The 22600-nt window shown below is 47.0% G+C and overlaps 1 protein-coding gene across 2 annotated transcripts; it reads left to right on the top strand.

The window, feature by feature from the left end:
• The first annotated feature begins 742 nt into the window (after positions 1-742).
• Positions 743-22600, top strand: SUMF1 (sulfatase modifying factor 1). 2 transcript variants are annotated; one of them, XR_006013671.1, is made up of 9 exons: positions 743-974; positions 2447-2620; positions 4309-4383; positions 12757-12839; positions 14796-14918; positions 15452-15566; positions 16437-16550; positions 20337-20472; positions 21757-21840. XR_006013671.1 is itself a non-coding variant. In XM_042013495.1 (9 exons), exons 1-9 carry the CDS (start codon positions 777-779, stop codon positions 21865-21867), a joined length of 1053 nt encoding a protein of 350 aa, XP_041869429.1. In that variant the 5' UTR covers positions 745-776; the 3' UTR covers positions 21868-22600. The 2 variants fall into 2 exon arrangements, 1 of the variants encoding a protein (XP_041869429.1); XM_042013495.1 differs by lacking the exon at positions 20337-20472 and adding an exon at positions 20239-20298 and having other exon boundaries at positions 745-974; positions 21757-22600.

A 22600-nucleotide genomic window follows, 5' to 3' on the forward strand; every position in this document is an offset into this window, starting at 1 on the left:
GCTGGGTGCAGCTCCTTTCGGTACTCACACACACCAAACAACAAAACCCCTCCTTCACTCTGGCCACGCTTCTCTTTGCTGCAAGGATATGCAAAAAGGATATTGAATATTTGGAATTCATAACCCTCAGGATGAGTAAAGATTTATTTTGGCGTAGGGGATGATGCAGAAGGTCCATTCTGTTGATAGTTCTGAACAGAAGCTCCCAAAAGAGCGTAAGGATTTTACATGGCAAAGCACCAGAATCTTCAACAACTACACTGAGCTGCAGGGAAAAATGATGGAAAACTCAGGAATTGCGAGTTCCCAGATGTGGAGGGGGAATACCAAAGCACCCTTCCTGGAAAGGGTCTGGAGCCATGCTCTTGGCACCCCTTATGAGATATTTGTAGAGATATTCGAGGTATTTAGATGGACTGGTGAGATTCCCATGGGTATTTGAGGTTTCTACGTGGATTGCCGAGTTCCCCTCTCAGTCTTCAGTCTGGAGTGAAGAGGCCCTGAACACTCTCTCTTCATCAGAGCGCTGCTCCAGACCCCTCACCATCCGCACAAGCTCTGCAGGTACCGGTGTGGGCGGGGACGGGGAGGGACACGAGGGGACGGGGAAGGACAGGGAAGGACAGGGAGGGACACGAGAGGACGGGGAAGGACAGGGAGGGATATGAGGGGACAGCCCCGGTCCCGCCCCTCACGTTCCCCTCGGGGCGCGGCGCGGCCCCTTTAAGACACGGCCGGTCACGTGACCGCGGGCGGCACGTGGCCCGGCCGCCAATATGGCCGCGCCCAGGCGGCTGTGCCGCTGCCTCCTCCTGCTGCTAATGGCAATGGCAATGGCAATAGCGGGGCCCTCCGGGACACCCGGCACCGGGGACTGCGGCTGCAGCGCCAGCCGGGCCGCCGGGGACGGGCGGGAGGCGGCGGCGCGGCGCTATTCGGCGGCGGGCAGCGGGCGGAGCGTCGGGCGCGGGCCGGTGAGCGGCGGGGGCCCAGCGACCTGGGGGACCGGGCCGGGCCGTGGGGCTGTCCCGGTGGAGCAGGACCTCCTCCGGGATAACGGAGCAGCCGGGGAAATGCTGTGGAGAAGCTTAAATTAAATTAAAGGCGGGTGGGCCGAACGGCCGAGGAACTGGGCTTGGGCGCGGGTGCTGCTTCTGGCCCCATCTCGCTCTTCTCTCTCGGAGAAAACGAGAAAACAGGAGGGGCTTCCTCTCCAGTTGCCTCTGTTGTAATGCTGGGAAGCTGCATCAGCTTGGAAAAACCTGTGTCACGCAGGCAGTGTGGGAACTTGCTGAGTGAAAGACAAACAGCAGCGACTGTGACTCCAGTACTGCAGGCTGCACTTCAGACACTGGAGAATGTTTAAAGAGTAATAATCTCTGTTGTTCTTGGGATCCATGTCACTGGTAGACATTTTGTGTGACAAACCTGAGCAGTTCACTGTGGGTCTGGAGAATGAAAAAATCCTCTGACTCTTTGTGCAGCGGGCAGCTCCAGCAGTAGGTAATTATGCTAATTACTGCTGGTTTATGTTATGGTCACAAGATAACTTGATGATGCTCAGCTAGAAAACATCTTTACCAGCAGAGAAGGGAGAGAAGAATTGGCCTCTCCCTCACCCGCAAATAGGATTATTTATTTCCAGCATGTTTTTAGAACTGGGGAGCCAGCAAGAGTTAATTTTGCACGTGGTTTGGGACCCGTGAGCTCTGAGCCTGGCTTGGAAGCCTCTTCAGGGAGCTGTTTCAGCTACGGAGGGTTGAAGAGAGATTGGAAGGGAGGAAGTGGTGCAACTTTGCACCACGTTGTCATTTACTAAGTCCTAAAAAATGTAAGCAAATTTATCCTGAAGCCCTTTTATGGAGTCAGTTTCAGACTATCTGTAAGTGCTCAGATTCTTCTCAGTGGAGAAAGTTACGAGGACACAGCCAGCTTCAGATGTGGCTAGGCCAAACGAGAAGGTATTTGGAGCATTTTTTATGGGCCAGTTGCAAGTTGTGTGAATTTTAGGTGTTGCTGGGAGAGACCCAAGCAGGAGGAGAGATCTACAGTGGAGAAGAAACAATGAAATGGGATGTGTAAGGTCATGGCAAATACTCACTCCAGCTGCCCCAAAGAACAAGGAGAGGTGCTGGGGAGCTGCTGTGAACTTATTTGCTGCCCTGGCAGTGGTGTAACTGCAGAACTAACGTAAGAAAGGGTAACATAAGAAACAGAGCACACATTTCTCCTCATGAGAGCATGAGCATGACCCAGACTTCACGCAGAAAAGCTGCAAACAGGGATTTGTTCCCAACTTAAGTTCTGTTTGCTGTTTCTCCAAACGGGCTGGTCAAAATGGTGTTTCAAAAACAGCTGCAAAGCTGAGGTGCAGGAGGAGTAAAACCAGCGTGGGGCTTCTCAGTCTTTCACTTTCCCAGCTCTTTGGGTGGTGTTTGCTCTGCAGATGGTGGCGATTCCAGGAGGGGTGTTCACCATGGGCACCCACGAGCCTGAAATCCAGCAGGATGGAGAGGGGCCCGCCCGGAGAGTCCGCATTGACAGCTTCTACATGGACCAGTACGAGGTCAGCAACGAGGAGTTCGAGAGCTTTGTGAGTTCCACTGGGTACATCACTGAGGTAAGGCACCAGGGCATCCCAGCTCCTGTCAGCCTGAGGAAATCCCTGTTGAAAACTGAGGCTTTTCTTCTTGAAGGACATCACAATAGTTGTTTGGGATTTGCAGGCTCCAGTGTTTCTGATGGAAGTAGTGGAGAGAAGGAATTGTCTGGCCTTGCTGTCCCGGGTTGGAAGAGCATTCAGGTGTTTGTGGTTGTGTTTAATAACTGACACCTGAACTCATGTCTGTCCCGCAGCCTGGGTGATGCCAACAGCTCTCTGCAGAGTTTTTTGGGGTGGTTTGCTTGGGGTTTTTTGACATTTGGGTCCTAAAGCTCTTTGTACCAGTACAACCAGGTTAGATTTTCCTTGTTTTAGAGAAACTTGAAGAAGGCATTTAACAAACTGAGATGGCCAAGGACTCTGCAGGCTGGCTCAGCACAGCTCCTTGCTGGTGAGCAGAGAGCCCTGTGCCCGAGGAGGAGACAATAGCAAGTGCAGTAATAATTGTGTGCATGTAGCTGGGAACAATGGACTAGGAATATGTTAAGGTTCTTCCCAGAAAGGAGCCACCTGTGCCTGAAGCTCAGCTCCCTCCTGACAGCTGACTGTTCCTACGCAGCTTTGACAGAACCCTGACAGCCCTTTTAGGCAAATGAAAGCCTCGGTAATGAGCAGGTCTCAAAGGAGGCACTTTGCTGGATTCACTTGATGAACTGGTTCTCGTTTGGAAGGCAGGATCCTCTGGTTGGATGAACAGCTTCTTTTGTCTACTATTTCTGTTCCTTAGCTCGATAATTATGAAAAAAGGCTGTTTAACTATTTTGAGTTGGAACAAAGCTTGCCTGTTGCAAACAGCTGCTGGGATGAGCACGTGTGTGGTGGGGTTAAATGTGGAATCACAGAATACCCTCAGCTGGAAGGGACCACAAGGATCATCAGTCCAACCCCTGGCCCTGCACAGACACCCCAACAATCTCACCCTGTGGGACAATCCCACTGTCCAAACGCTCCTGGAGCTCTGGCACGTAGAACTGCATCATGTGGGGTCTGTTTCAGACTTCATGGCTCAGCTGCTGTGGTTGGGTGCTCCACTTACACCTCCTCTCTTTTTTCCTCTTGGTAGAATGTACCATGATTGGTTGAAATTATTTGTATTTTTTATTCTTTTGGCTTTATATAATGCTAGATATAATGATTGAGTTACTTTTAACTCTTTATTGTCGTAGCAGCACTTTAAAACATGGTACTGGTGATGATGGAGCAGTAAGTGACAAGGCTTAAGTCTTCTATTGTGATTCCCAAAGGAAAAATAAAAGGAACTGAAATGTGCCCTTCCATGTTAGATTAATGACTGTAGTGTTTGAAAGCAGCTGGGACCATCAGAACTGCATTTGTAATTAATAAAAGTAAAAACATGTGCAGAAGGTCAGTGAGCTGCCTTCTGCCCAGTGGCTGCTGAACAACAACAACAACATCCAGAGAAAAAATCCCTTCTTTTCTGTTCCAAAACAGCTTCCTTGAAAGAGAACTCAAATTCACTATTAGAATCTGTGTGGTCAAAGGCTGAACTCGATGTACTTGGAGGTCTTTTCCAACCTTAATAATTCTCTGAATTTTCTTATCTTTGATAAAGCAAAGCTGTAAATGTTGAGTGTGGTTTTAAGAATAACATTCTTAAATGGTTGAATCCTTTGTTCTTTCCATAGGCAGAGAAGTTTGGTGACTCCTTTGTGTTTGAGGGGATGCTGAGTGAAGCAGTGAAGGCTGACATCCACCAAGCAGTGAGTAACACAGCAGGGGGAAACTCCCTGAGCAATCCCTGGGCTATGTTGGCAATTACAGCAGGGGTAACTAAACTCTGTGATGTCCCCAAAGCCAGCTGCAAAAATGGGGGTTATGGAGAGCTGTTTGGCCTGGAATCATGGACTGAAATGGGGAGGATTTGCAGTCTATTCTCTGTCCTTTTTCTTTAACAAACAATTAAAAATATCTACTCCTGATTAGCAAAAGTTGGTATCAACCTCTTGTTGTCTTTTTTTGCTTCCTACCTGAGAAGTTCAGGCTGAGTCTATAAGATTCCTTATGTTGTGAATGGCTGAAGTTTATGATGTTTCCTCCTTGTCTCTAGAAGATCCTGTGTTCATTTGCTGCTTTTCCAGCTGCCTTCATTCCCCCTGGGCAAAGCAGTCACCCTGGGAGGGGCAGTGCTGACTATGCTGGAGCTGATCCAGTTTTCCTGTTGCATGGAAGTGAATATTGGTTTAAAAAGAAAGAAAATTGCATAGTAAATCTTCCCTGCCCTCCCTTTCCTCTTTTTCTGTTGTGAATGTGTTGCTGAGCCTTTCTCAGGCTTCAGATACCTCCTCTTTAACCTTAACAGGTCAGGTCCCCTTTGCAGCTCTTGACAGATAAGCAGATTGTGTCCTGTCATCTCCTGGATGAGTTGATCTGCTCTGAGCACAGGTTTGGGCACAATGATCTCCTGAGGTCCCCTCCTGTCAGAATTATCCTCAGCTCTGATGGGCACAGTTTGATTTTTGTTTTCAAGGGGCAGCCTGAGAGATGGGAGGTTTCAGGAAGCCCTGTGTGAGTGTGTGCTGTGAGGGACTGGAAAAGAATGTGGGATTTGGGTTTCTCCTGCCAGGGAAGGAAGATTACAAGTGCAGTTTGTAATCTCTTAATTCAGGACTAACATTTGTGCACTGTGAGAGATAAGACTAAACTGCAGTTCCCACCACCAGCATAACTGATGCTAAATCCATCCATGGATTTGTTCTGCCTTAATAAAAATAATAAAAAATACAAATTAAAAAAAAAAATGAATGGCTCATCCCATCTTCCCAACCATCAGTAGTGCAGAAATTCTTTTTCCTGTGTGGTTCTGTGATGCAGAAATCCCTAAATCAGGTTGTCTGTTTTAAAACAAACAAACAAACCCCAAGAATGCTGCTGTAAGCTCAGCCCTGGCAATTTTGTAAACACAGAGTGTTGGGAGCCACTTTCCTGAGTGTATCAGCCAAATTTCCAAGTGTTGGCTGCAGTGCTCACAGGACAAGTCTTATGCCAGAGGCCTGGAATGCAGCCTGAACTGGTCTTTTTGGCTGCTGCTTTGTGAAGGTTTTCTGGAGTTGTTAAAAGTAAACTTGCTGTGAAGAGTCAACTTCTTCAATCATAACTATCAGATGAAAAGCAGAAATAAGATATAAATATTGGCATGTTACTGGCACTGAAAATCCCTCCAAGCAATGGGAGAAAGGATTGTGGTTTTCCTTCTCCCCAGTGGCTCAGGAGTGTTTTGACAAGGATTTTCTCCAGTTGAAGCACAGGGATGTGAAATGCAAGTGTGAATATAGGGGAAGAGCAGCAGGAATGTAAATTTAGTAAGCAGTATTTCATCTGCAGTGAAATAACTGGGGAAAGGTGAAAGTGGAGGTACCAAACTGAGTACTTCATTATAGAGAATGAGCTGTGTGTGTCTGGTGGGGGCTTTGCTCTGTTTGGCCACTTTGTCTTCTCCAGTTCTTAAAGCAGATTTATCAGAGCCTCAAAGCCATGACTGAGGGCAGAGCTGGGGCTGGTGGCAGCTGCTGCAGGAGTGATCCAGCTGAGCACGTAGGGTGATTGTTGGAGCTCTGGGTGTGCCTTTCCTGGAGGTGAGGTGGGCTCCCAGATAGCCACTGACAGGAATGTGGGCTGGCCTAAACCTCTGGAAGGGAAGCAGTAAAAAGGGGTGTAGCAGCCGATGATGGAATTGTTGCAGATTTCTGGGAACTCAAGTTTTAGTTTTGGCCTCCAAGTTCATGGTGGTCACGTGGCAGAGAGGGAGGATTTAGTGCTGTGCCAGATGAGGGTGTTACTGATGGAACTGGGGAGGGCTCCTTCAAACAGAAAAGGATTTTGTAGGGCAAGGGTGAAAGGTCCTTTGAAGCTGAAGTGCTTCGTGTGGGCTTAAAAAATTTTGAGAGCTTCACATCTTAAATTCTTCACATGCAGCCTGGAGAAGAGAAGGGTCTGGGGAGACCTTAGAGCCTCTTCCAGGGCCTAAAGGGGCTGAGGAAGAGATAGAGGAGGACTTTGGACAAGGGCCTGGAGAGACAGGACACAGGGAATGGCTTCCCACTGGCAGAGGGCAGGCATAGATGGGATATTGGGAAGGAATTGTTCCCTGGGAGGGTGGGCAGGCCCTGGCACAGGGTGCCCAGAGCAGCTGGGGCTGCCCCTGGATCCCTGGCAGTGCCCAAGGCCAGGTTGGACATTGGGGCTTGGAGCAGCCTGGGACAGTGGGAGGTGTCCCTGCCCCTGGCAGGGGTGGAAATGGGTGGGCTTTGAGGTTCCTTCCAGCCTGAACCATTCTATAATTCCATTTTGTTCTGAGGGGATTTGAGAGCTCTTGCCAATAACTGCAGGAGTTTTCTTTGCTGTCCAGGTACCATGGAAAAGGGAAACAGGGTGGCACAACAGGAGTGCAGCTTCAGTCTTTGCTCACTGGAGAGAGTGAGAATGTTGTTATTCCTGGCTTGTGGAAGGCAGAAAAATTAATTTTTGCTTCAAGGCCAGATAAATTCTGCACTGAGGAGCCTGAGAGCATACAAATGTGTGTGCTGCCTTTGTCTGTATGGGCATGGAATTTTGGGCCTGGAATGCAATGGAATGGGTTCACTGGCAGCACAAGCAAACATAAATTCTGGCCAATCCAGAACTATGGGATGCTGCTTTCATCCCTGTTGGTATGGAAATCTCTGCAGTGGCCTGGAGCTGTGCAATTTGCCTATTTCATAATAACCCCAAACTGAAACATTCTGCATTTCAGCTGAACATCTCCAGTTGCTGCTGAGAGGAGCCCTGGTTGCAGGTGGGACAGCAGTGCCAGTGTGGGCAGGGTGAGCTGTTCCTCACAGCCCCCAGTGCTTCAGCTACTCCCTACAAGGAGCTGGGGAGATGGAGCTATTGAACTGTTCCTCTGGGTTTTTGTGCTCTACTCCCACCGCTGGGATAAAGAGGGATGTGCGGGAATTCTCCCTGGGAATTGCCAGTAACGTTAGCCCGTGTTTATCAGAGCAAACTGCAGCGTTACAGCAGGGCATGGTTTGTGCCTCAGGCTGGGGATAAGTCAGTGCACATCTCGTTTCCTTAAAGCTCATGTGCACTTGGTTACTGGAAAAAATGACCACTTTGAGTGCAGATTTAGATGTTGGCTGGAAATTAGACTTGCAGAGGTGTCTGCCTTTACCAGGAATATTGGTTCCTCAAAAGAAGCTTCTTCCGATTCCAAAACTTGCACTTAATGAATCTGACTGGATTTTAGCATCACATATTTGTGGTTATTTTTCTTGGAGGATTGACAGGGCTGTGAAGTTTTACACTGTCTGAACTGAAGTTCAATGACCTTTCCTTATGCAAAGGAAAAGGTCCCTTCATAAAAGTGCTTGTTTCCAATCAAGGCTGAAATATTTCTTGTAACTGATGACTTATAAAGTAAAAATAAATATATTTTAAAGCCGCTGCCTTTCCTTTGTGAGCAGTTTCAAACTGCTGTAAAACACTGGGATTTAAGGCAGATAATATCAATATTCAATATTAAACAAACCCCCTTGTTGCTTCCATTTCTGAGCTCATGAGGGAGGCCATTAACTTTAGAAAATAAGAGTGAGAACAGATTCTTCTGTAATTAGAGCTTTGGGGGAGCTGGGACTTGTAATTGATAGAATAAATAGCACGGGAATTGCAGGAGCTGGCAAAATCAGGTATTCCCAGAATCCCAGGCTGGCTGGGGTTGGAAGGGACCTGTGGAGATCCTCTATCCCAACCCTGATGCAAATGTGAGTTACCTGCTGGACAAATACTCTGCTAACGGTGAGTTCGGGTCTGTGTGTGACTGGTCCCCTGCAGAACTTCCCAGTCCTGGCTCAGTTCTTGTCCCTCATTACAGCAGGTTTGTTCTCTGCAGGGACAATGGAGTGGATCCATTGCACAGTAATTATTTTTATTTCTTAAACTTCTCACCCTACTAAAAATGTTCCATTTTCTGTCTGCCTCTTTCTTCAGCAGTTCATTAATCAGCGCTCAAGGTTTAGGATCTGGCTTACGGGAGGAAAAACTGTCAGAGATTTATGCATATCTGCCTTACATGGATAAAATAAAACCTCATCCAAAAATTATGTTCTTTACTGAATAACTAATTTTTTCTCACGTCCTACCAATGCTAGCAAGATCCTTCTGCCTATCAAAGATGTACACAGCTTAACACCATCTGAGTCAAACAAGTGGTAACCTATTAAGTCAGCTTCTGAACTGGAGTTTTTGTAAGAACCCACCACTTAATAAATGATTTGTAAAGTGTTTTCCAGACTTGGGCTACTTTTCACTCAAAATCTCTTTTCACACAGTCAATTCTGAAATTGCTGAAGTTCTTACTCTGCCGTCACTTTAGCTTTTTCCAGCTGTCCATCCTGACCTGGTGTAAGGCTTTGCTACATTCAAATAGCATTAGAATGCTGCAGCACAACAGAATATGATGTTTGGTGCCATGTGTCTGGCCAGCAGCATGAATTTGTCATCATCTTGTGGGCCTGACTTAAGGTTCAAATCTGCAGCTTTGTTATTTCAGAGGACTTGCTGCTTGATAGAATGTTGGAGTTGGAGCCAAGATGAGCTGCTCTGTTGAGTTTATTTTGGGTATTTTTTCTAATACATAAATCAGATTTGAATTTGAGATTTGCTTCTCAAGTGGGGGTTGTTTTTCTCGAATGTGGCCAGTGTCATGTCAGTGCAAGGCTAATAAATGTTTTTATTGCTATTGGCTGGGGGTTGGGTGGATTTGGGGTGTTTTTCAGGGGTATTCCCCTACTGCAGTACCAGCAATAGGGTAATGCTCCCAATGAAACTCACTTTGTGATGTTCCCCACTCTAATATTTTTTCTACATAGATTTAAGAAGGAATTTTCCTCAAGGTAATTGTGAAGTAGTTTAAAAATCTTGACATCATGAGGTAATGGAGCAATTAAAGTTAGGCTGTCCCAGCCTACTTGGAAAAGAAAATGGAACACTGAGAACGAGCATTTTCTGCAGGCTGTTAGTGGGAGTTGAGGCTTCAGCTCTGCAAATTGCTCCGCCCCAGTGCAAAGCTCGTGGGTCGGAATTAATTGCTCGAGCTCTTCCCAGTGTTATCGCACTGGGCTCTCTTTTCGCAGTGCTCTGAGTCTGTAAGAAGCAGAACAGTGAGTTCTTGAAGTTTAATCCTGGAGGGGAGAGCTGGATAATCCCCGTTTCCAGCTGGATCAGACCAAAACGAGCTCTTGTGCCTCCGCTTTGCTCCGGGAAGCGTTTCCCTGTGCACGAGCAGTTGTGTAAGGATTGCAGGGCAGGTGTGGGTAACCTGGGACAGGTGACATGCTGCAAGAATCAACCAAAAGGAGGGGGATTGTCCTCTGATTCAAGATCTATTCAGCAGCATCTGCTGCTATTTTGACAGCAGGAATCTGTTGCCGGTGCCCAGAACATGTTTCGGAGGGAAGCAGAACGTGAAGTGTTATGAAAGTAACTAAGCTCATTAGTGGCAAGGGAGGACTTGGCTGAATTAACTGTGATGTTGTAATATCTGTCTAATTAGCTCCTCTGCTAATTAGATTTAGAGCAATTAAAAGCTTTAAAGACTTGTGAGAAGTTCTGTGAGAGGACTGTAGATTTCAGGTACGAGATTTCTGGAAGGAGCAGCTTGGTGTGTGTTCACCAGAGCCAGGGACTGCCTGAGTCTCCAGGTAATTCTTGCAGGCTCTCCTGGCCTCTGCCTGGTATCCCTGTCCCAACACTGCATGTGTGCCTGCTCTGGAGCTCTGGGTGCTCTGCAGAGCCTGGCAGCCATTTGGTGCTCAGCTCAGCAGAGCCACAACCAGGAGCTGTGCACATGCAGTGCTCTCCTGTGGAGACATGACATTTTTCTTGGGTTAAAATAAACCAGCCTGATTGAAAGCATCTGCTTTTTCTTTTGCATCACAAAAATGTTTCCCAAAATTAAAGTCGTCTAAAGTGTAAATCTTTGCAGTCTCCTGCAGAGATGTTTTTATCCAAAACCCAGCAGTTTAATTTGCAAAAATATGTTGTGCTTAGAAACTGTCGAAATCTTCTTGTGATCTTTCAGATTTTAGCTTAAGCAAATGGTTCTGCTGCGCTTTTATTTTCCTTAAATAGCTGTAAAATGCTAATTTTGGATTTCTGTCCTATTTTCAGTATAGTTTAAAGGTCAAACCTCAATATGGGCAAGGAATTGGTTAAATCAGACTAGTTTTAAACCTCTTGACTGTAGTATCAGTTCAGCAGCTTGGTTGCTCTGAAGCTGCAGTGCTGTGAGGGTTGAGCAGAGTATCTGCACGAAGGTCTCATTTTGGGGTTTGAATGCTCAGTAACAGAGCTGTAGCTCCTAGCAAGAGACCTGATACTTCTCATGCTTTTTGCAAAGGGCAGTGACTCTGCTTGGGGTGAGAATGTGCTGAGCTTGGTTAGACACTGAGCCAGAACTGGGGTTGACCTTGTTGGTTTATGTGCTTGTCGTGCTGGGGAGGTCAGAGAGGGTCTGTAAAAACTGTCATTGCCTGGGGGGTCCCACTGAGAGCAGGGAGAGCAGGGACAGAATGTCTGGGTCACCAGCAGGCTGCTGGGAGCCCCTTTGTTCCTTTGGTACTGAACACTCGGTGTTCCCTTTGGAAGGGAGGGTGTCCCCACCCTGCGTGTGAACGGCTTCCCAGCCTGGAGGAGCCCTGCAGCCTCCTCAGGGATTGCAGAGCCCTTCCCCAGGGCTCCCAAAAGCTGTGGGCTCTGCAGCTTTAGTCCAGGATTGCTGTTGGTTTACAGGGAGCTTTTAGATACCCAGATGTGCTGTAGGGAAAATCCGTGTGTGCTGAGAGGGGAAGAGGGAAAAGCTGTGGGGAATGTCAGAGCACAGGCTGCTGAGGTGCTCTAAACCCAGGCTAGTGTGTGCTTGTGCAGCACCTCCAGTGCTTGGGCACTTCTGTTGATTTTCCTACTGAAACAGCCAAATGAGGGGTTTGATGTGCAATTTGGACCCGAGTTTTCTCAACAATTGATGTGTGACATAGATAATCTTTTCTCCCATGTATGTGTAATTACATGTTAAGTGCTCTGTTGAAGGATGCAGCTTCCCCCTAGAAGCTGCTGTTAAAATTGTTTGCCCAGACTGATTCTGGGTCTCCTCAATACCAGCTTGCAGTGACTTTTTGGACTTTGCTCTGGAGGTTTGGTGAGTTAAAGGGTAACACTCTTGGCACTTTTCCTACCTGTGTGAGTAACACTTGACAAAGTTGGTCTAGGACTAACCAGCCTCTGGGCTGTTTGCCTCCTAAAGCATTCCAGACTCATTTCCTTTGATTTTTGTTCTTTATAGACATTATCTCTGTAACAGGACTATTTTGGAAGCTGTTGGAATAAACCCACTGTTGCTGGGTGGCATAAATGTTCTTTTTTTGCCTCAGTGAAGGCCCCATTATTAAAATAAGTATTTCTAAGTGAACATGAATCAGAACAGAACAGTTAAGCATGACCTCCTCTGCTTTGAAGTAAGCTTATTAGAAGAAATCCTTAAAGAATGTCTTCCAGGATAAACTCCTTGGCATTGAAGAACCAAATTTGGGACTTCTGGTTTGAAAGAAATACTCAATGTCTGCATTGCTACAGAGGATTTTGGCTGTGTGATATTTCCCAGCAAACCAGCTGGGGGAAAGAAAAAAGAGAAAAGGCTTCATGCTTCGCTTCCCTTGTGTGGTTCTTCTGTCTCCACCTTCTGGAAGCTGAGAGCAAATAATTTAAAATCAGCTTAGTGGGTTAATGACCTGGAAAGCAAATGTGTCGCAAGATGTGTGTTTGACCCCCAGCTAAAGGGCATCATCAGGGGGTTGTTTCAGTTATGTCAAAACACTGAGTCCAGGGAGCAAATAATTGGGGTGAAAATGCTCTTTAGGTAATTTTTTTATCCTCTCTGCAGACTGTGTCAGGCTAAAGTCAGCCAGGAGGTTAAATTCATACAGGTACAGACTGGTTTGGGTTGGAGGCACCTTAAAGCCCGTTGTCACCTGGTGGTTTTTCAGAAAACCCCTTAGCTGGGAGTTTAAGTGTCCTTCCCTGGTGCTCTTGTCCTTTTTCAGGTGGCAGCTGCTCCCTGGTGGTTGCCTGTGAAAGGAGCCAGCTGGAAGCATCCCGAGGGCCCTGACTCCAGCATCTCCAGCAGGTGAGCCATGAGCAGCCATTCCATCGTCACACACAGTGCTGGTGCATATCCCTGTGGCTCCCACCAGGAGTGGGGCTGCAGGAAAGGGTTTTTATTTAGTCACCTGTCTGCTGCTGCTGCTTCTGGGACTGTTTTCCCACCTTCTGGTGCGTTGCATGCAGCGTTCCATGGCCGTGGTCAATGATGGAGTGCACAAAGGTCTGTGAGGACCATGCTGAAAAGAGCCTCAGAGTTTGCTGTTCACGTTTGTGCACCAGCAGTGAAACACAGCAGAGCTTCCAAGGGTCAGAACCTTCAGTGCAGACCTGGGTTTGGAGAGGGAGGATAACTCCTCACTACATGCACACTCCAGGAGTCTGGGTAGGGTGCACTCTTCCATGTGGGATTTGGAAGCCTCTTTCTCTGGCAACTGAAGAGTTTTGTGCTTTTTTTACTGTGTTCTGACTTTGTGGAAAATCAGTTGTGACTATCTAGAACCTCTAAATGCTTTGGAAAACTCTGCTTTTTCTTACAGTTAGTGCCACGCTCTGCCTGCACAAACCCTGAAACTTGCTGATCCTTGTTTTCATACAATTGCTTTCCATTCTGAAGATGAATTTTAGGCCTAGAAAATCAAATTACTCTCTTCATTTGGGACCACTCACATTGCAACTGCCTCTCTCACCAGGCATGTGTCAATGAAGCTGGCACTTCAACTAGTGAAAGTTTCTAACAGCATTTTGAAATCAAATCAGACTCTCTAGCCTAGATGTAGTAGGTTTTTGAGTCCTCTAAGGACAGGACTTTGTTAGTGCACCATCATCTGATGGCTGAAGTGCTCAGTAACGAGTTGTCTGCTCTCCAAGGGCAAGGGAAGAATTATCTGAGGCAAAAATAGAGATAATAGCTGGAGGCGTTGTTAGGGGGAGACAGGAATTGAGGTCAGAGCCAGCAGACAGGAGCTGGAAACCTGCCATGAAATTCTGGGCTTGTGCAAGGGTGGTGCAAACCTGGCCTGGCACAGCTGCTGGGAACCTGCCACGTGGAAGTGGCCCCATGGATTAACAGGGATATGTTGGCTTCTTAAACGGGGCAGGAAAGAGAAATTTATAGAAAGTTCCTCTCTCTCCTGGACCCTCAGCTCTGGAAGCATCTTGGTCCGTTGGAGGCTTGGATGGGGAGGATCCTTCTGCAAGAATGCCTGGGCATTTTTTCTGTCTTTTTCTGCAAAAAAACCCCAATGACTTTAATGTCAGTTCTGGAACCAAACCCCATTAAAGATGGGAGCTCTTGTGTAAACTGTGGACTGCTTAAAGCACCCAAGGAAAATCACTTCCCAGCTGAATTTCTGTGCTTCAGTTTCCTGGGCTGGGTGCTGCAAACGCTGGTGTTGGTAAGACTCTTCCTCATGTCACTTCTCCCTCAAAACTCCCCAGCTGGCAGCAAGGAAAGGACTCAGAGCAGGAGAAGAGCCACAGGGGAGTGAAGAACAATCACCATTAAATTGCAATGTGCATTTTCCTGTTGAGAATCCTGGCTTCTGGCTGAGATGCCCCTTGCCAGGCTGGTTTGACTGTGAGGATGCTGGAGGCCTTTGGTGCCTTCCTTTGGGTCTGCAAGCACCCAGGTTGCCACAGAGGGCAGGGTAGGGACAGTTCCCTGCTGCCTCCTGGGTGCTGCACTTGAGAAAGCACAAGCCATAAGTAACTGTAGAGCTGGAGGTGGGAGCAAGACGAGACAGACAGAAGTTAATTGTTTTCTCTTCCTGTTTCCCTCTGATGGCTGCATTTCCCTTCCAGCATCTTGCTGCTTTTCCTTAAACAGTTTCTCTTCTGTAAATGTCACCTGGTGCCTGGTCCAGCTGTAACTGAGCTGTGAACTCATCAGTCCTGTGTGCCTCTGAGTGTCACATTGTGCTGTGCAGCCCGAGTCTGCCTGGTGCCCTGAGCAGCCTGTCCTGTTCCTTTTTTTCCCCAGAATGGACCATCCAGTCCTTCATGTTTCCTGGAATGATGCTGTGGCCTTCTGCACGTGGGCAGGGAAGCGGCTACCGACAGAGGCTGAGTGGGAGTACAGCTGTCGAGGGGGCCTTGAAAACAGGTACCTGTCCTGAGGGTGTCCCTGAGCAGGGTCTGAAACTGGGGTTTGCCAGATAAGGAGGAGTTGTGAGGGGTTTATGACCCTCAGTGTGCTCTGCAGCCAGGCTGGGAGAGCTGGGGGGTTCACCTGGAGAGGAGAAGGCTCCAGGGAGACCTCAGAGCCCCTTTCAGGGCCTAAAGGGGCTCCAGGAGAGCTGGAGAAGGACTGGGGACAAGGGATGGAGGGACAGGACAAGGGGGAGTAGCTTTGCACTTAAGGAGGGGAGGTTTAGATTGAACATTAGGAAAAAAGTATTTATTGCAAGGGTGGGAAGGCCCTGGCACAGGGTGCCCAGAGCAGCTGCGGCTGCCCCTGGATCCCTGGCAGTGTCCAAGACCAGGCTGGATGGGGCTTGGAGCAGCCTGGGACAGTGGAAGGTGTCCCTGCCCATGGCAGGGGGTGGCACTGGATGGGCCCAAACCAGCCTGGGATTCTATATAACACTGACTTTTAATTAGAAGTGTTTGACAGCTGTGCTGTTTGTCCTTTCCCAGGCTTTTCCCATGGGGTAACAAACTGCAGCCCAAAGGCCAACACTACGCCAATATCTGGCAGGGAGAATTCCCCACCAATAACACAGCAGAGGATGGGTACAAGGGGACTGCACCTGTAAGTGTGTCTCAGAGACAATCCAGCATGAGGAAATGATCTTAATCTTCCTAAAATTAAGGTCTGTCTTCAGCAGGATGAGCCATGGCTGTTTTCCATCCCTGTGCTCTTTCATTTTAGATTTTAAGTTACATTAAATTTCACTGCAGGCTTGAGCATTATCAAGGGACACTTTTACAAGCTCATTGAAAAGTAAAGATTACTTTCATTTTAACTTCTAGTTCCTCTCAAACTGACCTCTTTTCCCCCTTTCCAGTCAGTTTGTAGTGAGAAGCTGAAATACTTTCTGCCTGCACTTCTGGCCTCACAGTTTTGTGAACTCAAAAATCACACACTAGTTGAAAAGAAATTAAACTTCCCTTTTGGAGGAAGGTTGAGCCTGTCCAGTATAACAAACAGAGTGGAATTTTAAAGGCAATCAAGAATGGGAACGAATTATTTAATGGTAGTTAAGTAAGTCCAAAAGTTTCAGAAGAGGAGCCTGCACAGGCAGGAGTTGGCAGCCACCGTGGCTTTTCCTTGGTGGGAGGGGAATCTGGGAGCTGTGGGTGGGATCAGGGCATTAATGCCATGCCAGGTGTGCCTGCTGGTCAGACAGTGCCTCTCTGGAGAGGGTCAGTCTCCAAAACCAGCGAGGAGATGCTGTGTCACACGGGAACAGGGTGCTGGGGACCCAGAGGCGGTCCCAGTTTTCCATCCTGTTTGATTTAAATGCAGTATGTAACAGTGTTCCAGTTCTGCACCACTGATCTGGTGTCTGCTTTTGGGGCTCCTCAGAGTGCCCCTTCAGCAGCCTGGGGCTGGGATTGAAACCCTGCTTTGTGTGGAGTGGTTACAGAACTGTGCTCCTGTGTTCCCTGTCTCGTGCAGGTCACTGCCTTTCCCCCCAATGGCTACGGCCTCTACAACATGGTGGGGAATGCCTGGGAGTGGACATCTGACTGGTGGGCTGTGCACCACTCCCCACAGGAAGCTCACAACCCTGTAAGTGTTTGGTTGGCGTCATGTCAAGTACAGAATCCCCTCCTGTGACTTGGATCTCGTTGCTGTTTGAAAACCTCCTGTTCTTTGCTCCAGGGGTGGGCTGTGTTCTGGGGAATGGGAGTATCACACCACAACACTGGAATTACAGTGCTCTACTGCAATTTTTGTGCTGTTTGCTTGGTTGTCCACACGTGGTTAACCATTGAATACTTCCAAACGGGCCTCATATTGCAGAAATCAAGAATTTATGGAATGACTTCTTAAAAAAGGAAGGGTTTTAGTTCCTTTATGTTGCTACAAGCTGTACTTATTTTATCCCTACCAGGCAGAGAACAAACCAGCATGAACTATCTTCCTGGCTTCTGGTAGCTCATTTTAAACTGGACATGTGACAGAGCTCAGGTTTAGGAGAAGTCACCGGGCTCTGAGAGGTGAATCTATGTTTTCCTTTGTGGCAGGCAGAGAGAGGGTCCTGCAGGGTGAGATTGTGTGGTGCTCTGTCTCAGCAGATTCCAGTTCTAGTGTTAGATCTGCTCCTCCCCTGCTTACCCAGGATGAGTAACTCTCATGACCTCACACAAAATATGACAAGTGAGGCCACGTACAGTTTGTCACTCAAAACCCCACCAAAACCCCAGTGTTTTTTATTTGCTTACAAATTACAAAGCACTTTCAGGTTTATTTTTACTCCTGGTAACTATTTGTGAATGCAAGACAATCACTTATGAAACCCCCCCCAACAACCCCAACAATCCATGTGCAGAATTCCATACATTCCTTGTAACCAATCCCCAGCATACCCCAAATCTCTCCAGTACTAGAAAGCTGCTTTGAAGATTTTTGGTTGTTAAACTAAATATGTTAAAAACTTTGCCTGAGCTCTGACCCTCTGGAAGAATTCAGAGTCTTTTCAGCCCTGAGAACACATCCTATATTTAGGCTACACTGCCTTGTGCTCTGCAGAGACTGAAGAGTTGGGCTCTGATAGATCTGGTGCTAATCAGTTCTAATGTCTCAGAAGATAACTGCAGCCTGGCTATTTTGGGACACCTTTTCACATGAGGAGATTCAGTTTCCTTACCCATTTAATCAGAAAAACCCTTTGGAATTCACTTTGAAGTGCTCTGCCTCAGACACTGGATTCTGACAATCAGTTTGCATCTGAAAAAATCCTGAAAGCCTCATTGTTAACACCTAGTTTTTAAATACTTTCTGAAGTGTCTGGGTTTAAAAACCTCAGCAAACTCATGGAGCTTAATAGAAAGCAAAATTCACAGGACACTTGTTCCCCACCATCACCTTAATCCAGCAGGAAGTGCTGCTGCCTTGGCATCATCAACACCAAAGTGTCTCACTTAAATCATTTTAATGAAGGTGCCTCACTGCAATCCCAGAATCCCAGACTGGTTTGTGTTGGAAGGACCTCAAAGCCCACCCAGTGCCACCCCTGCCATGGCAGGGACACCTCCCACTGTCCCAGGCTGCTCCAAGCCCCAATGTCCAGCCTGGCCCTGGACACTGCCAGGGATCCAGGGGCAGCCACAGCTGCTCTGGGCACCCTGTGCCAGGGCCTGCCCACCCTCCCAGGGAGGAATTTCCTCCCTAAAATGTAACTGATCCTTTATCAGAGAGAGCCAAGTGTGTGTGTGAGGTCAATCAAACCACAGTCCCTTTATGGGTTATTTTGTGGTGACTTCTGGCTCTGATTTTTTTTTGTATGAGCTGCAGTTCTCTGTTTGAAAACTGATTTCTCTCCAAACAGAGTAACCATGTGGCTGGTGGTGTACTGCAAATCACTGTGCACCATCAGAAAGCATTTGCTTGATGTACTGAAAGAAATACAACTTTATTTTCAATAACAAAAAAGCTTCTGTGTTGTTTTTAGTAACTTTTAAAAGAACAATCCAACTTTTATGAGCTTTGGTAATGGAATGCACAAGCACTTGTAATTATGTAATCAGACTGGAGTATGGCTGTTGCAGTATTGTAGTACAGAATAACCTTGCTAATATACAGTAAATTCTGGGGTTTAAATCTGAGATCAAAGTCTGGACAGCTCTGGCCCTTTGCACCAGGCAGCCAATGTCCTTCCCCTCCAGTACCAGCTGGTGCACTTCTCCAGGTCAGGCCATAAAACAGTGGTGTCTGATAGAACAGAGATCTGCTTGTTTTAATCAAATGTGACCTTAATTGCTGGGCTGTGATTAGCTTTAGTGAGGGGAAGCACAACCAAGGCAGTTTCCTTCATCTCTAAGTGAGATATGTGCACAAGCAAATATTAACACTGCACATGCTGATGATGGCTATTGGTTTTCTGATTTTCAGACATCTTTGCCAGTTGTTTTATGATAAACTCCTTACCTTCAGTGATTTTAAATAGGAGGATGATGTTTTGCAATAGAATAGATTAATGGAGGACACTACAGCAGATTTCTGCAGGTGGTGAAGTGTTTCAGTGCTGTAATCCTCCTTCAGAGGCTGTGGGGGTCAATTTAAGTTGGTTTTTTGGTTAGCAAATAACCTTTGATGCTCAATTTTTGCCTGGTGGAAGATACTTGTAATTAATAAAAAGATGTACTTACGACCCTTTGGTTCACGTGCTGCTCAGTACAGGTCATCCCTTTGTGATTGCTGACACCTGATAGATTTAGGGCTCTCTAACCCTAACTAAACGTGTTCCTCTTAGTTTATAAAAGTGTCTCTGGAGCCAGTAGCACAGATTGCACTACACACACAGTGTGTGCACTGCAGCATTTAAGGGAAATCCTGCTCCTCAGCCCCATTGTTCTGCTTTGTCTTGTTCCCGTGGAACTTTTTTTAGGTCAGTTTTCTCCTGGCTTCCCTTAAAATGAGATTAGCAGGCTGGGTGATGAGTGTGCTGGTTAGTGGCTTATCTCAGAGCAGGGACTGCATCCACATGCAGGTGTTGTGAGGACAGTTTCCAGAGGCCTTGGAGTGGGAGCAAGGCTGTGCTGTGGAGGAGCACCCAGGCTTGGAACCGAGCGGATGCTGCCTCAGGGTGTGGTTTTCCTTGACTATTTGTGTGCCACTAAATGCAGTGGTAGGCCAAATTCTTTTTCACAATTACAGATTTTGGCAATAAACATGAGGCTGCTGCAGTTTGTGTGGTGAACTTCCATACAAAGCAGTCAAACTCGGGGGGTGCAGGCAGGAGCTTCTGGAGTACCAGTGTCAGCTCTCAGGATTTTCTGACAGTCCCTGGGATTTCTGTTCAGTTACAAATGCTCCTCTGGGGTAGATTCTTTTAGGACATCACTCCCTGCTAATGCAGACCTGGGTGGGAGACAACTGTAGCCCTTGAGACAGGGTAGGAGAGTGAGATCCATGCCAGATGTGGCCCGACTGGTTGCAGGGTAGTCACTGAGGAAAGCTGGAGCTCATTTTCTTCTTGGTAAAATCCTCTTTAGGAACCTCCCTGTTATCAGGTATTAACCGAAACAAGGCACTGGTGGACAGCAACTGGAATGTTAAATATTTGCAGTGGGGAGGGAGCACAGTCACTGTCACCTGCAAGTCCTGCATGGCAGAATTATTTCAAGCTGTCTGGTTCAGACACCACTGACATTTGTTACACCCCTGGAATATTTATGATTGCTCCTTATCCTTCTCCTTACTCTCTAATTAGCAGTTATTCCCTGAGTACTGACCAGTGTCCTCCCCTCCCCAGAAAGGGCCATCCTCAGGCACGGACAGAGTGAAGAAGGGTGGATCCTACATGTGCCATAAGGTAACGTGGTGTTTCCATGTTCCTCTTCCCTCTGAAAGCACTTGACCATGAAATGATCCTCTGACAGAGTTTCCTGGCAGCCTGGATGCTTGTCAAGGGGTTTCATGGAATTTATGAAGAGCAACACCTGAGGTTCCTAAGGATCTCTTTTTGTTTAGCTTGGAATCAAAACAAGTAAGTTTTTTTCCTCAGTGTGGGTTTTAGACACAGAACGTCAAATTGATGTGGGCTTCTAATGCTGTTTTCATGAGAGAGCTTGAGTGATACTTGTCAGAGTAGAAAGTGTGGATGTGACTTTGTTTTTTAAGTTTTAGAATGGCTTTTGATCCAGAAAGGATATGGAGCTCCCAAGTAACCTGGTCTAGTGAAAGGTGTTCCTGCCCAGGGCAGGGGGTCGGGACTGGATAAGCTTTAAAGGCCCTTCAATCCAAAATCCTTGTATAATTCTGTGGTTCTATGATATCAGGTGTTTGTTTGCAGAGCTGGCTGGGAGATGAAGTGTTTCAGCTGAGTTGGTGGCATACCTGAAAATCCTTCAGAACAGCCAGGATGTGACCACAGAGCGATGGCTGTTCATGACACAAAATCATGTCTTAAACTCTGCTCATGCAGTGCTTAAAACCCCTCATTGTAGACCTCCTGTTTCATTAAAGCTGTCCTGCTCTTCTTCCCTTGCAAAGCCTGTGGCTGGCAAATCACTCCCATAATTAGATTAAATTTTCTACAGTGAGATCCCATTTTCTACACTGATTTCCTTCTTAGGTGAAATCAATGTCAGATGTTAATTAGCAGTTTTGATTAAATTAACAGTGGAATAGGCTCCTCAGTGATGAATAACATGACCCATTTTGAGGGTTTGTGAAGATTCTAGTCTGCCCTAGTCTTTTTTTGTAGGTGATAAAACTAGGCTGTGTATCAAGGCAAAACCCCACTGAATACTGTTAGTACAAGGGCTCTTTATGAGGTGCCTGACGTCTGCTCAGACTGATCTTTCTGTGCTGATGCTCTTCTCCCTCTCAGAGCTGACAGAGGCTGAAGTTGCATCTTTTTACATCCCATCCCAGAAGTCTGGCATCTCATTCAGGGAAATGTTTCCAGGCAGGTGCCAGTACCTGTCCATTCCAGTGGGGCATTAGCACACGGATACACAGCTCAGCCTCTGAAGGGAAGCTGAATGGTTGTTTTAGCTTTTGCCCAGAGCAGGAGAGACTGACACTTACTGGCTGACACTTTATCAGACACTTTGCCATTCAGTCTAGTTTTTGTCAGCTGGTGTCTGTGTAGGCTTCCCTCATTCCTAATGCAGTGATTTCCATCTGTATCAGCTCATTGATCTGTCTCTAAGCGATGGCAATGTTTTGCTGTGTTAATCTACCTAATTAATCTGCTAACCTAACAAACCGTTGCCTGAGGAGCCCCAGCTGTGCTAAGAAGTTCCCTTTGTCTGTTGCTGTGCAGTCCTACTGCTACAGGTACCGCTGTGCAGCTCGGAGCCAGAACACCCCCGACAGCTCCGCGTCCAACCTGGGCTTCCGCTGCGCTGCCGACGCTGCCCCGGGGCCACGCTGAGCACAGGGATGTGCCTCGGGCACAGGAAGGGCTGGATCCCAGCCCAGGGAGAAGAAATGTGAGCAGCATCCCTTGCTGATGACACAGAATGGAAAAACCTTGCTTCAAGTTCCTGCTGGGGGAAGAAAAACCAGCACTACTCAACAGTGCTTGGAGAACCTTCGTGTTCATGAGGAACCTGGCCTGGATTTAAATCCTGACCACAGTGTTTTGGATTCAACTGGAACAAAACTGAGCAGAAACATGCCAATCATGTTTTCAAAGATTACTTAATCCCAGAATTACTTAGACTGGAAAAGACTTCCAGGATTATTGAGTCCAACCCTTGACTGATCACCACCTTGTCAACTACAACAGCTCTTTTAGACAAGATCTTTATTAATTAGTTCTATTTATATAGAGTTTCTACACTCAAATGCAATAAACAAAGACTTTATAAACTTCTAGACAGCTTTAAAAGAAATCTGAGGCAGTTAGGAAATTCTAGGCAGCTTTAAGAGAGAATGAAGGAGTCAAGAGCGAGGGCTGGGAGATGACAGCTCTCCCCACAGGCAGCTCGCACAGCCTGTTACATTCCACTTGCAGTGAAAATCATGTCCAGAAATGGGCTTCTTCTGGGGAGATACTTGCTGCTCTTTAGGAAGTGCCTTCTGCAACTGAGGGTGATGATCCTCAGGGTGATGATGATTATAAATCTTGTACATATTTGAATAAAATATCAAGCTTTTGTTTA

This window comes from Corvus kubaryi, unplaced genomic scaffold (genome assembly GCF_017639235.1).
Source record: "Corvus kubaryi isolate FWS band 111438036 unplaced genomic scaffold, C.kubaryi_AGA036_p1.0 136, whole genome shotgun sequence".
Taxonomy (NCBI): domain Eukaryota; kingdom Metazoa; phylum Chordata; class Aves; order Passeriformes; family Corvidae; genus Corvus; species Corvus kubaryi.

Bases quoted from the DNA above. Each gene is read 5' to 3' on its own strand.
- SUMF1 (XM_042013495.1), top strand. From the start codon at position 777: ATGGCCGCGCCCAGGCGGCTGTGCCGCTGCCTCCTCCTGCTGCTAATG. The intron at 12,840-14,795 runs GTGAGCCATGAG...TTTTTTCCCCAG, and splicing joins GACTCCAGCATCTCCAGCAG to AATGGACCATCCAGTCCTTC. The intron at 14,919-15,451 runs GTACCTGTCCTG...GTCCTTTCCCAG, and splicing joins CGAGGGGGCCTTGAAAACAG to GCTTTTCCCATGGGGTAACA.